The following is a 14,643-nucleotide window of genomic DNA, read 5'->3' as shown; positions in this document are numbered from 1 at the left end:
CTTCTTTGGCTCCTCGACATTTTGCCACAAATCTCACAGTATCAGACTTAGTTGTTTCATACTCAAAACCATTCTTATGTGCACCCCTCTGAACTAGAACTTGCATGGCTACCTTAGTTCTGAATTCTTGACCCTTAACCAAATCGAGACCATCATCCCATTCTTCTTCTACTGCTGTCGTGGCTTCAACTACTCCTCTTGCAGCTTCAACTCCTGCTGTTGCAGCTTCAACTTCCACTCTTACTTTTGTTCCTTCATACCCATGCTCTAAATTTTCATGCATCTCAATGTCTTCATGTTGTTCGGCTGTGTAAAGCGCGACCATGCCATCCATCTCATGATCCTGATCAGTTCCATCTTGCTCAGTTCCATCTTGTTCAGTTACATCTTCCTCGGTCCCATCAGAAAGACCAACATAGCTATCATCAGTTTCATCATCATCTCCATCAAAAAGACCAACATAGCTATCATCAGTTTCATCATCATCTCCTGAAAGTGAATATGTATGAGATAGCCATATGTATCATCCATGTCGCTGCTGATCTCCACATGTAAAACACTTCTACATTTATCATGATTTACTTGCATGAGATAGCCCAAAACGTCTTCATCACACCAAATATATGATGGCTTGTTCAAATACAATACCATTGGAAAGTACCTAATCTTCACCATCCCATCTCCATTTTCCTTAATCTTTCTGAATATACTCTCAACCAATTCAGAATACGTAATCTCTTCCACAGTTGTCTTCATCACTAGAGTGTGAATTTCATCTTCTTCCGAGATCCATCTTCTCTCACCCCCATCTTTGATGTAACTTCCTCCGTAATCAAAACATATGATTGTAATAGGAGAGGCCATAGATTACCTGAAACAAAAATTATGATTAGTTAACCGTTTAAAGAATCTAAGTTGTCCAAGATCTTTGGTACATATTCAATTTAGTAATACAAGTAATACATGTTTTACCTTAGTAGTACTAGTAATTCCAGTAGTTTCTATAAATTTTCACTTTTGTTGATTTAACCCTTTTGACTGACCAAAAGGGTATTATACAACCCACAATATCATCTACCAATATTAAAATGTATTATTTTGATTTAAAACAATGAAAAATTAGCATAAATATACAAAATAGTCCTGTAACTTCATTTTTATACCAATATACCTAAAATTTTAATTTTTCATCGGTTTAAGTCTGTTTAATCAACAAATAACGTCTTACAAAACCCACAATATCGTCTAACACCTTTTTTATGTTTTTTTTCTATCAAAATCGTGTTAAAAAGGAGATTCTTCTTCAAATTTTACTTTCATATTTCTTTGAAAACTTTCACGATCTTTACAGGTAAGTTTTTTATTTTTTTCGTTACTCATAACACATAGAACATAAGTAGTATATTATTATGAAAATTTCATGAAAAAACGTATCAATTTTCGCCAAAAAAACCTTTAAAAAAGGTCAATGGAGCTTGAAGGGGAAAAATGATTCGTAGGTGGTTGGAAAAAAGGGAGCAAGATGCGAGAAAAGAGAACAAGATGGACAGCTGTGGGAAAGAGAGAGGTAGATGGAGTGTGAGTTCGCCTGTTAGGTGTCCAATAAATTATGGGTTTTATGAAGGTTGAGAGGTCGGCTTTTTAATTTTAAAATTAGAAATAACACATGGGGCCTGCGAGATAAAGATAATAATATAATAGTTTAGGGTAAAAAATAGAATGGAAATATGATAAGGTAGTTAGAAAAGAAGTGTGATAATGAGAATACAAAATTTGCAGGTGGGTGAATATATATTACTTTACTTATATGGCCCCGGCATAATAAAAAAAGTACGAGGGACAGAGTGGAATCTTAAAAAAAAAAAAAACATTTGAAGAGGAAATGACACGTGGATTATTTTACAACATTTTTCCATCACTCACTGTTGTTGGTTGATCGTCTCTCTCTATCCAATCCCTCGTTAACTTCGCACAAGTCGTTGCGTTGAGTCAACAACACACATCAGATTCAAAGTTTTTTTCTCGGCCGAGAGAGAAGAAGAAGATGGCGGCGACTGTGCATTCTCCGATCGTGACTTACGCATCGATGCTGTCGCTACTCGCTTTCTGTCCACCTTTCGTCATCCTCCTGTAAGCCCTCATTTCTTCATCAGATCGGCTCGCACGATCTGTGATCCTCCTTAGTCCATAGCTTAGATCTTCAAATCGTTTTACATTAGACATTATATGTGATTGGTTGTTATTGACTGAGATTGTGATTAAGCAACGAGTGTCGATTTGTTGGTCCATACCATACAATGTTCTTTTGTTTCCTAATAAATTTATGGCCATTTTTATATATTATTTCTGATTTGTAGAGTTGAGTTTGACTTCTTGAAACGTAATATTTACATCTCTGTTATTTAATGCAGATGGTACACGATGGTTCATCAGGATGGTTCTGTTGTTCAGACCGGTAGCTTCTTGTGGGAGAATGGAGTTCAAGGGCTCATCAACATATGGCCAAGACCCACCGCCATCGCTTGGAAGATCATCTTTTGCTACGGAGCATTTGAGGCTGCTCTTCAGCTGCTACTCCCTGGTAAAAGAGTTGAAGGTCCCATTTCTCCTACGGGGAACCGGCCGGTTTACAAGGTATTATGACAAACTTAAGTATTCAGATGGACTTTGGGTGTTGGAAGTTGATGCTAACAAAACAAAAACAAAACAACTGTTTCTTGCTGCAGGCCAATGGTATGGCTGCCTATTTTGTGACACTAGCCACCTATCTTGGTCTTTGGTGGTAAGCAAAGTTCATTTCTTTTCGAATGAAATGTTTACAAGGTAACTTCAGTTTGGTTCAAGTGTATGATTTGAGTTCTTTTTTTTGCTATTCAGGTTTGGGATATTCAACCCAGCAATTGTCTATGATCATTTGGGGGAAATATTTTCGGCGCTAATATTTGGAAGCCTTGTGTTCTGTGTTTTGTTATACATTAAGGTAAGTGTGTCTCTATGCCATGATGGTGTATTGTGTTGCTTTTCTTTTTCAGTGTAAAATTTCGCTTTTTATGGTTCTAAAGCTTGTCTTTTTGTCTTGTACAAGGGTCATGTTGCACCTTCATCAAGTGATTCTGGTTCATGTGGTAACCTGATTATCGACTTCTATTGGGTGAGTTATTTCTGCTCACCAAATTCTTATTCTTCTGAGACTACTGGTTGGGATTACTTAAAGATCTAACGTATTGCCAATGTTAGTCATATACTCATGAATATCTTGCTTTTTCTAGACAGTAGGAGGTCATGACTTCGTGAAATTCCACAGTTAGTCAAGTCAGTGTCTTCTTAGTAGCATTTCTTCATCTAATTGACTTAACACAAACTAGTTTGGTATGAATATGGTCTTAAATATCAGAAGGTGAAGGAAAAGAATAGTGTATCCAATAGTGTTATTAATCATAGTCGTATCTCACTCTTTGCGTCCAGCTTATCATTAACACATGCAACTTGCAGCATTCCTATGCTCACTGTATCTTTTCGTCCTGATTTGCAGGGCATGGAGTTGTACCCTCGAATTGGTAAGAACTTTGACATCAAAGTTTTTACTAATTGCAGATTCGGTATGATGTCTTGGGCTGTTCTTGCCGTCACGTACTGCATTAAACAGGTATTTTCTAGATAGATTTTCACACTCTTACGATATAACCTGGAGGTTCCTTTGAATCTTTGTTTGATCAGTGAGTCTCCGCACTTCCAATTTGTGGTCACTTTTTTACCAGTATGAAATAAACGGGAAAGTATCTGATTCAATGTTGGTGAACACCATCCTGATGCTGGTCTATGTCACCAAGTTTTTCTGGTGGGAAGCGGGTTACTGGAACACCATGGACATCGCACATGACCGAGGTATGCTTGTGGTACATATATCAAATTACATTATCATCAGCAGCAAAAGTTGCTTTACTATTTGGCCCTTAAAGCTAACTCTTCCCATGCTTTATAATTTTTTTTTTAATTTTCAGCTGGATTCTATATTTGCTGGGGTTGTCTGGTGTGGGTGCCTTCTATTTATACCTCTCCAGGCATGTACCTTGTGAACCACCCAGTCCAACTTGGAACTCAGGTGCAAGAAATAAAACTTTTATTATCCAATATAGAGGATGCGATACATGATAAATACCCTTGTGTGTCAATCAAATGAAGAACCTTAAAGATACAACAAGAAAGGTTAAGCTTAATGTCACAGTACCAGAATCTGGTTTCCTAAAGTATTGTTCATTACTTAGAGTTATAGTATAGAACGTTTAACATATGTTTGAATCGTTTCTTATTATGGCTCATGATTCTAGTCGTCAGATATCAGTCTATGTAAGCACAGTAGTAGCACAACTACCTTCATGAGAACATGGGACAGTTCTATTTCTATCTCTTAAAACTTTATAATATCCTTCCTTTGTCTGCAGTTGGCTATATACATTTTGGTGGCGGGATGTCTTTGCATTTACATAAACTATGACTGCGATAGACAAAGGCAAGAGTTCAGGAGGACAAACGGTAAATGCTCGGTTTGGGGCAAAGCCCCATCAAAGGTAATGATCACAGTACACTGGGTGAAGTTAAGCTAATTCCCCCTTTTCAAATTCTAAACATTACTATGAGTATGAACAGTTATTGGTCTCGTGGTTTGTTGCAGATTGTGGCGACATATACGACAACAGCTGGTGAAACTAAAACCAGTCTTCTCTTAACCTCTGGATGGTGAGTTTATTCTCTACTTTATGCTATCACTACAATTAGTTTTACATGTTGCCCATCACAACAACATGTTTTTTTTTTTATGGTGCAGGTGGGGATTGGCTCGTCATTTCCATTATGTTCCTGAGATCTCAAGTGCTTTCTTCTGGACCGTACCGGCTCTCTTTAATAACGTAAATGCTTTCTCCATCTCTTTGGTTTGTTATAAGCTTTTGTTGCAAGAGCTACATTTTAAGACTTAAATAAATATTTGTTTGGACCAGTTCTTGCCTTACTTCTACGTCATATTCCTCACCATTCTTCTCTTTGATCGAGCCAAGAGAGACGATGACCGATGCCGATCAAAGTAAGCCACCAAATCTGAATTAATATAACCACTTTAACACATTATCTTTGTTCTTACTTTGGGTTTGTTGCTTCTTTTTGGTTAAGGTATGGAAAGTACTGGAAGCTGTACTGCGAGAAAGTCAAATACAGGATCATTCCGGGAATCTATTGATTGTATTAAAGTTTGTGTTCTCTTCTTCTCTACTTTGTTTCATTAAATGGAACGTTTGAACTATCCTAAGACCCAAAAAATGAAGAAAAAGCAAATTGATGCGTGTAGACATTTTTTTGCTGATTTGTAAGCTACGTTTGAATTTCTAGCTATGGGTTTTGATATATTTAGTCTAAAGTTAGTAATTTTACTAATATTAGACCCTTTTAATGCATAAAATAAGTTATAAAATATTAACTATACCAGTTCAACTGTGTGACAGTATGTATTTCTACCCCTATTGACAATCTAGACCAATACTCTGTTAACTAAGTCCCAGAGATTTTATGATATTTGTATTTGCAGTTATGTGGCAGACCTCTCCCAACCCCTGTTCAGGAACGCGCTAGTCGGGCGGTCGGGTTGGGCCTAGCGTCTAAAGAGAAAATTGGAGATTAATCAAAAATTACGCGGGGCGGAATTTTTAGACTGTTTACTATGTTATAAAACAAGTTAATTTTTAATTGTGTATAACATTAATACATTTTCATGTTTAAAATTGTATAAAACACACAAATAGAATATATAAACTTAATATAGTGTAATTTTCATCAAAATTATGAATATAAATGATATTTATAAAAATATTATTAAAAATAAATAATAATAATAAAAAATAGATTAGGTGGCCGCCTAAGCGCTAGTCTAGGCGGAGAAAATCAGATATCCGATTTTTTTAACCGATTTGGCATAAATCGGAGCGGAAGAGTGACGCGTAGCGCCCAGACGGCCGCCTAGGCGGCTAGGCGACTGATTTTTAGAACAGGGCTCCCAACTAATTTGACAACTCATGTAATTGATGTTTGATTTGAATCCACACAATTCTAGTTGTAACACAGATTCACCAAATGGCGATTTATATATGAATATTAAGAGAACTTACAAGTCCGAACTCTTTAAAATACCATTCTCTGGCTTTCTGTTTAAATTATACTCCCTCCACTTCGGTATAATGATGTTTTAGGTGATTTTCGTCTTCTCATAATAATAGACTAGGTAATAATCCGCGCAAGACGCGGGATGTGATCATTAGTTTCATTATTTTTAATAAAAAGACATTAAATCTGTTTAGTCTGGATATTGGTTCGGTTTTAAGTTTTTTTTTGGTTTTTAATCTTCTAAAATATAACTATTATTTTAAATTAATATTTATTTTAGTTTATTCGGTTAAAATGTTGATTTTTTTTGTTTTTTCTGGTAAAAACCAAAAATTAGTATTATTTGTTTATTTTCATGTTATGAATTTTACATAGTCATCATGTCGAACTTCGTATTATAGTTTCTAAACAGATAATAGTTTAAGAAAAAGAAAAGAAAATTATTAAGACAAATCATTTCGCTAAAATTTGGTCGGTAGTGAAAGAAGCATTAAGAAAAAATATTTCAACTTTCAAAAAAAATTAGATACTTCAGTTGTGGTGAATACTTAGTTACTAGGTGCTCACATCAAGGTGCACATGTATGTGTATGTAAAAAGTATATAAAATAGTTGACAAATATATAAAGATATTGTTAATTAATATTAAATGACATTTTTGTTCAAAATAATACATGAAAGATAAATTAAAATTAATTTAAAATAAAAAGGGCCTTGACATTAGTCATTTTTCATATAAAAAAAAATAAAATTGTATCCGTAAATAGGGGTGGGCACAGATCGAATATCTGGATATTTGGAAGCATTTCGTGTTGATTCGATCTTTAGCCACCTAGATATTCGGTGAGTCGGATATCCAAAATGTTTTAGAATTTTAAAGAATATCTGATTTGATCCGTAAATAAAATAAAATTTTAAAAATAATTGAAAATTTTAATAATAACAATTTATTACAAAAATAAAACATTATTTATGTTTTTAAATTCCAGTACCTAATATAATAAATTTAATTCGTAAAAATATTGTGAAACTGATATAAGTATAATATATATATAACATATATATATATATAATTCTTTACATATATGTATATATATATGCATATAACAGATCGAATTAGATATATGTTCCTAAAAATATTGGTATTTGTGATTTGCTTCTTTTTTGGATATTGTATTTTAGTATTTGATTTGTTTCGAAGAGTTACGGATATCCTGATTTTTTGGTTCAAATCAAAACGGATAACGAATTCAATCAAAATTTATGAATATTTTGCTCAACTTTATCCGTAAACAATAAAAAATAATATATATTTATATAGTTTGGCTTTTGATTCGTTATCTATTTTTATTCGAACCGAAAAATCCAGATTTTATTAGAACCATGTATGTGAGTTTTATATTAAAAAAATCGCAAAATACATAGTATGAACACATTTATGAATATAGTGTGAACGCGTTAGCATATTTATTATCAAATTATTGTGAAGATGCCACATGTCTAATATAGTGTGAATGCATTTATTATAATGCTTCTCTTTTAATATATAAGGGATGGTGTTTTTACATATCTAGGTAATTTTACTTTTGTAAAAAATTGTGTAACTAATTACATTTTTAATACTCCCTCCATTTCTAAATAAATGATGTTTAAGGGAGTTTTTGATGTTTCAAAATAGATGATGTTTTCAAATATCAATGCACTTTTTAACTTTATCAAAAACTGTGTAACTAATGATATTGTGCAGTATGTTTAGTAAATAACTTTTAATTTATATTTTAATGATACTTTTAAGATAAAAAATAAATTTTTTAATAGTTGTGCACAATCATAAAACTTCATGTATTTTGAAACAGAGGGAGTATTTATATTTAGAGTTATTCTTGGGTTCATCGGGGTTTACCAATCAATAGAAATTTGTTATTTCATACTCAATATCTTATAGAAAATAAAAAAAATATTGTCAAATATATTATGTATTGAAAATAAATAAAAAATAATACTAATTCCAAAATAAAAGAATTTTCTTAAAAAAAATTTAACGCCGTCACCAAAACACTAAACTCTAAATTCTAAACCCTAAACCCTTTGGTAAATTCTAAACCCTTGGGTAAGCCATAAACCCTTTGATAAATCCTAAACCCTAAATCAAAAATACTAAACACTAAATCTTAAAAATACTAAACTCTTAATCATAACCTTCAAACCCTTGGATAAATCCTAAACCCTAGGATTTATGGTTTATCCAAGGATTTTGAGTTTAGTGGTTATTATTTAAGGTTTAATATTTAGAGTTTAGTGTTTAGAGTTTAAGATTTAGTATTTAGTGTTTTTGATTTTGGATTTAAGATTTATCCAAGGGTTTAGGATTTACCCAAAGATTTAGGGTTTAAAATTTATGGTTTAGAGTTTAGTTGACGGTGTTAATTTTTTTTTTGAAACTATTATTTATTTTTATTTTTTTTATTTTAAAAATATAATATAACATAATATTTTTTAAACAAATACTTAATATGAAATAATAGATTTTTATTGATTTCACCCTAGATTTCTATTGATTTCACCCTCTAGGGTGAACCCAATAATAACTCTATCCCCTATATATTATTTGTGAAACATTACAACTTCTTTTTGTAGTCATATGTCATCACTACGATGATTTTTAGAATTATTAGAGAAATAGGTTTGTCCTTCTAATTATATAATAAGCTTTTTATTAAACTAACCATAAATTCATTATTAATGTCATTTATTATTTCCTTAAATAAAGATTATGGAATTGCCTAATGTGGCTAAAGTATATATGACAATTAATGATTTTGAATAATAAAGATTCATAAAAAAATAATGTATCTTCTATCAAATTTGTTTAATTTTAAACTATTAAAATAATTTACAAAAATCGCAATAACCATATTATAAAAATTTAGATTTTTCTGTATATGTTATATTTTGAATTTAAAAAAACGACTATAAATTACTAAAACTGTTAAAAGTCTCACATTCAAATTTTACGATCCATGGTTTAAAATTTTTGTTATGACAAAATACAAATGATTAGAAAATCATATAAGTAAAAGTCTACTTTAATTAATCATTAAGATTTAAAATATATATGTATATATATCATTCTAAATTAAACTATAAACCATATTCAATAAATAAATATTTTAGTTTCAAAATTTACTTTGAATAATTTTTTTTGCTAAAAGTTTTGAACTAACATTGATAATTTTTTTTTAAATTATAAATTATTAAAATTATTAGTTCCACAATGAAAATTTTGTTATCAGTAATTTAAAGTTTTTGCTATTAAAGATACACATGATCAAAAAAACATATGAGTAAAAAATATCATTTAATAGACATTAATATTAAAAATATACTATGTATGTTAATATCATTTAAATTTAATTACATATCCTATCAAATTTTTTAAAAAAATTGTTTGGATTAATAAAACTGATTTATACGTTCGCACCAATTTAATGATATATGTAATAGTTACTGACTTTTAATTATTCAATATATCCTTTTTATATTATTTGAGGAGCACTTTTATTAAATAATCTTACCCTCATGTGTGATCACTACAAGAAAACACAGTTTTAGCAAGGAAATTTAACGAGGAAAACTATTCCTCGTGAAATTACGATGACTTAACGATGAAATTGCGAGGAAATAAAGTTTCCTCGTAATGGCCTTGTAAAATACCGAGTAAAGCTTTTCCTCGTAGAATCGTCGTAAGTTGACGTGGTTTTTCCGAGAAAAATGTGTTTCGTCGCAAATTCGTCGTAATTTTAGCATGATTTTTACGAGGAAATAACTTACGAGGAAAGAACGAGAAATCCACCAACTTAACACGTTTTTTTTGCCACCAACCTAATTTTTCGTCGTAAATTCCTAGCAAAATTCAACTACCAGATTCGAAAATTTTCTATATATATGGAGGTTTGAACATAATTTTAAGCACACCAACAAGAAAAAAAAAGTGAAAAAAATGTCGGGCTTGGGAAATATTTTCGAGTTGCGGAGGTGGATGTATATGCATAGAGATGCTAACGGGAGAGTGACGAAAGAATATCTTGCTGGGTTGGAGCGTTTTATGCATCAAGCAGATTCTACACCGCTCGCCCAAGAAAGCGGTAAAATATTTTGTCCTTGTAGGAAATGTAACAATTCAAAGTTGGCAAATCGTGAAAATGTTTGGAAGCATTTAGTAAATAGAGGTTTCACGCCAAATTATTATATCTGGTTTCAACATGGAGAAGGTTATAGTTATGATCAGAATGAAGCTAGTAGTAGTAATAGCAACTTTCAAGAAGAACCGGTTGATCATCAATTGCATAATGCACATAGTTACCATCAGGAGGATCAGCCGATGGTAGATTATGATAGGGTTCATGATATGGTAACTGATGCATTCGTAGCTCATGATGATGAAGATGAAGAACCTAACATAGATTCAAAAAAGTTTTATGAAATGTTAGATGCGGCAAATCTAGAGAAGGTCTCTCTAAATTGTCATTGGCTGCTAGAATGATGAATATTAAAACTGATCACAATCTACCTGAAAGTTGCATGAACGAATGGGCAGATTTATTTAAAGAGTATTTGCCGGAAGACAATGAGTCTGCTGATTCTTATTATGAGATTCAGAAACTGGTTTATAGTCTTGGGTTGCCTTCGGAGATGATAGATGTTTGCATCGACAACTGCATGATCTACTGGGGAGATGATGAGAAGTTGGAAGAATGTCAATTCTGCAAGAAACCACGATTCAAGCCGCAAGGAAGGGGACGTAATAGGGTACCGTACCAAAGGATGTGGTACCTACCAATTACAGATAGATTGAAAAGATTGTACCAATCGGAGCAGACTGCTGGAAAGATGAGGTGGCATGCCGAGCATACTCAGACGGATGGTGAGATGACTCATCCATCAGATGCAAGAGCCTGGAAACATTTTAACAAAGTACATCCGAATTTCGCTAGCAATAGCCGGAATGTGTACCTCGGATTATGCACAGATGGATTTAGTCCATTTGGAATGTCAGGGAGACAATATTCATTGTGGCCTGTCTTTCTTACGCCATACAACCTGCCACCGGAGATGTGCATGCAACAGGAGTTTTTATTCTTGACCATATTAATACCCGGTCCGAAGCATCCAAAAAGGTCACTTGATGTTTTCCTACAACCACTGATAAAAGAGTTGAAGGATTTGTGGTCAACAGGGGTGAGGACGTATGACTGCTCAACGAAGAAGAATTTTACGATGCGAGCTATGCTTTTGTGGACCATAAGTGACTTTCCTGCCTATGGGATGTTGTCTGGATGGACTACACATGGGAGATTAGCTTGTCCATATTGTAATGGAACGACAGATGCATTTCAACTGAAGAATGGTAGAAAGACAAGTTGGTTCGATTGTCACCGTCGATTTCTTCCAGTTGGCCATCCGTACCGAAGAAACAAGAATTTGTTTAGGCACAAAAAGGTTGTGAGAGACACTCCTCCTCCATATCTAACTGGAGAACAAATTGAAGCGCAAATCGACTACTACGGAGCTAACGAAACAGTTCGCTGGGGTGGTAATTGGCATGTCCCTCGTAATATGCCTGATTCTTACGGTGTTCATCACAACTGGCACAAGAAGAGTATATTTTGGGAGTTACCATATTGGAAGGATCTTCTTCTGCGCCACAACCTTGATGTGATGCATATAGAGAAGAATTTCTTTGAGAACATCATGAATACAATATTGAATGTCCCAGGGAAGACAAAAGACAACATAAAATCGAGGTTGGACTTGCCGGATATTTGCTCAAGAAGTGAGTTACATATAAAAAGCAATGGCCAAGTTCCCGTTCCAATTTTTAGATTGTCTTCAGAAAAAAGTCGGTTTTGTTCAATTGGGTGGCATCAGAAGTGAAGTTCCCTGATGGGTATGTTTCAAATCTTTCAAGATGTGTTGAAAAGGGTCAAAAGTTCTCCGGGATGAAGAGTCATGATTGTCATGTCTTTATGCAACGACTTCTGCCATTTGCATTTGCGGAGCTACTTCCAACAAACGTACATGAAGCACTTGCAGGTAGTTTACAATAGGACAATAATATTAAATTGGTTTAGTTTACAATAATAGTATTTGACTAACAATGTGTTTAATTGTTTTTGGAATAGGCATTGGAGCATTTTTCAGGGATTTGAGCACACGCACTCTTAAAGAAGAAGTCGTAGAACAGCTTCAGGAGAACATTCCTATCTTATTGTGCAACTTGGAGAAGATATTTCCTCCAGGCTTTTTTGACGTGATGGAGCATCTAGCTATCCACCTCCCATATGAGGCATTGCTTCGTGGACCGGTACATTACGGATGGATGTATCAGTACGAGCGAGCCATGAAATATTTGAAGGGAAAAGCAAAGAACCTCGCCAAAGTTGAAGGTTCTATAATTGCTGGAAGTTTGACAGAAGAAGTTTCTCACTTCACATCGTACTACTTTGCGTCAAAAGTACGTACCCGAAGAAGAGCTCCAAGAAGATATGATGATGGTGGCGTTGCGCCCACATATGCAGTTGTTGGTGTTCCAGAAATCTTTAGCCAGATTGGACGACTTGGTGGGAAATCAAAACAGGTTTGGTGGTCGAGTGAAGAAGACGCTCATAGTGCACACACCTATATTCTACTCAATTGCGAGGATCCATTGATGCGTTATTTTGAAAGGTAACTTAAATTGAGTATACATTATATAATTGAGAGAGATTAATTCATGTAAAATGTGAATTTACAGCATGTTTGTTTCACAAGTCAAAGAAACATTTCCTGGTATATCCACAAGTGACGTAGACAAAAGAAAAGATCAACACTTTGTTAAGTGGTTGAAGAATCAGGTATTAATCAAATACTTTTAAAATTTTCATACATGAATGATTTGTATTTCAACGTTCTTTTTATTTTTAAATAGGTTGATTATGACGACGATGCAGATTATCCTAAGTGGTTACACGAAGTAATTCAATCTCCACTTGTAAAGGTCACCACATCACAGATGTATTTCACACGAGGCTATACTTTTCACACATATGAGTATGGTAAACAGCGGGCAACCAGTAACTATGGAATTTGTGTGAAAGGAGAAACAGATTTCTACGGAATCTTGACGGAGATTATTGAAGTCGAATTCCCAGGGATATTGAAGCTAAAATGCGTCCTCTTCAAGTGTGAATGGTTCGACCCCGTCGTCAATAGAGGTGTTCGGTTGAACAAATTCGGTGTAGTAGATGTCAACGGTGGCCGGAGGTACAACAAATTCGAGCCCTTCATCTTAGCTTCACAAGCAGACCAAGTTAGCTTCCTTCCATACCCACGGATGAGAGAGTCGGGTATAAATTGGTTAGCCGTGATCAAAGTTACACCTCGAGGACGAATCATCGTAGGAGAAGAACCACCATTGCAAGAAGAACAAATAAATGAAGTTCATGAACCTGAACAAGAAATTGATGACATCCTTCTCATTGATCCGCATAATCACGAGTATGAAGATCTTACCGAAGATCCCACGGAGGAAGCTGTTGAAGACGAGTTTCATGTAAATGATGATGTTTCAAGTGATGACGAGAATGTCGATGAATCCGATTAATGTATTTCATATTTGTATGAGTTTGATTTATTATATATAATTAAAGATAATGGGAGTTTATTTATAAATAAGATATCGACATTAATTATAAGTAAAGGAATTGTGTTTTTATAATTTTCGGTTTGGATTAGAATGAATTGCTTGAGGTTAAAGGATAGAAGTGTTTGATATATGAAGTAGAAGATAAAGAAGATGTGGTTTGGGATTTGGGGTTTCGTTTTAGGGGTTTAGAGACAGTCGTCGTACTTTCCACGTTATCTCACGGGAATTTTACGACGATTTATAATACATTACCTCGCATATTCCACGGTAACAGTAAACGTCGTAAGAGCCTCGTTAACTTACGTGGACTAAGAGACGATTTATAATTAAAAAAGCGGACCTCGCTTATTCCACGTAAGACCAAAACGTCGTAAGAGCCTCGTTAACTTACGTGGAATGAGCGAGGTTAGCTTTTTTATTTTACTTTTCGTCGTTAATTCGTCGGTAAATATAAACCCTAAACTAAAATGAAACCCAAATCCCTAAACCCCAAATGTGCAAACCCTAAAACTCCCCATCCTACTTCATATAAACTAAAAAAAAATTAATTTTCAATTTTATATAAACTTAAAAAAAAAAAGAGAAGAAAGATATTGGAAACACATATGACGAGATACGTAAGTGTAGCCCACATAAATCTACATCATTTGTATTCAAATATCTTCTTCTTTTTTTTTTTTGTTTTTAAACCTTTCATATATGATTTGTAGCGTGTGTTTGATTTGTTGTGTGATATGTCAAATTCAAAATTTGTAAAATTGTTTTCCAACGTATTAAACCTTTCAAATTCAAAAAAATATATATATTGAA

General features: G+C 33.6%; 1 protein-coding gene across 2 annotated transcripts; it reads left to right on the top strand.

The window, feature by feature from the left end:
- The first annotated feature begins 1,881 nt into the window (after positions 1 to 1,881).
- LOC106418552 (7-dehydrocholesterol reductase) lies at positions 1,882 to 5,829 on the top strand. Of its 2 annotated transcripts, XM_022698408.2 has the most exons (14): positions 1,882 to 2,130; positions 2,412 to 2,634; positions 2,727 to 2,782; positions 2,878 to 2,980; positions 3,086 to 3,151; positions 3,533 to 3,646; positions 3,759 to 3,885; positions 4,002 to 4,102; positions 4,443 to 4,568; positions 4,673 to 4,737; positions 4,826 to 4,907; positions 4,998 to 5,080; positions 5,167 to 5,243; positions 5,579 to 5,829. In XM_022698408.2, the coding sequence occupies exons 1-13, from the start codon at positions 2,045 to 2,047 to the stop codon at positions 5,231 to 5,233; spliced, it is 1,299 nt and encodes a 432-aa protein (XP_022554129.1). In that variant the 5' UTR covers positions 1,882 to 2,044; the 3' UTR covers positions 5,234 to 5,243; positions 5,579 to 5,829. The 2 variants fall into 2 exon arrangements, with proteins under 2 accessions (XP_022554129.1, XP_013714731.1); XM_013859277.3 differs by lacking the exon at positions 5,579 to 5,829 and having other exon boundaries at positions 5,167 to 5,397.
- The last annotated feature ends 8,814 nt before the right edge of the window (positions 5,830 to 14,643 follow it).

Source organism: Brassica napus, chromosome C3 (genome assembly GCF_020379485.1).
Source record: "Brassica napus cultivar Da-Ae chromosome C3, Da-Ae, whole genome shotgun sequence".
NCBI classification, from domain to species: domain Eukaryota; kingdom Viridiplantae; phylum Streptophyta; class Magnoliopsida; order Brassicales; family Brassicaceae; genus Brassica; species Brassica napus.
The sequence above is the reverse complement of the archived record's forward strand: the minus strand, read 5'-3'. Positions and strand labels throughout refer to the sequence as shown.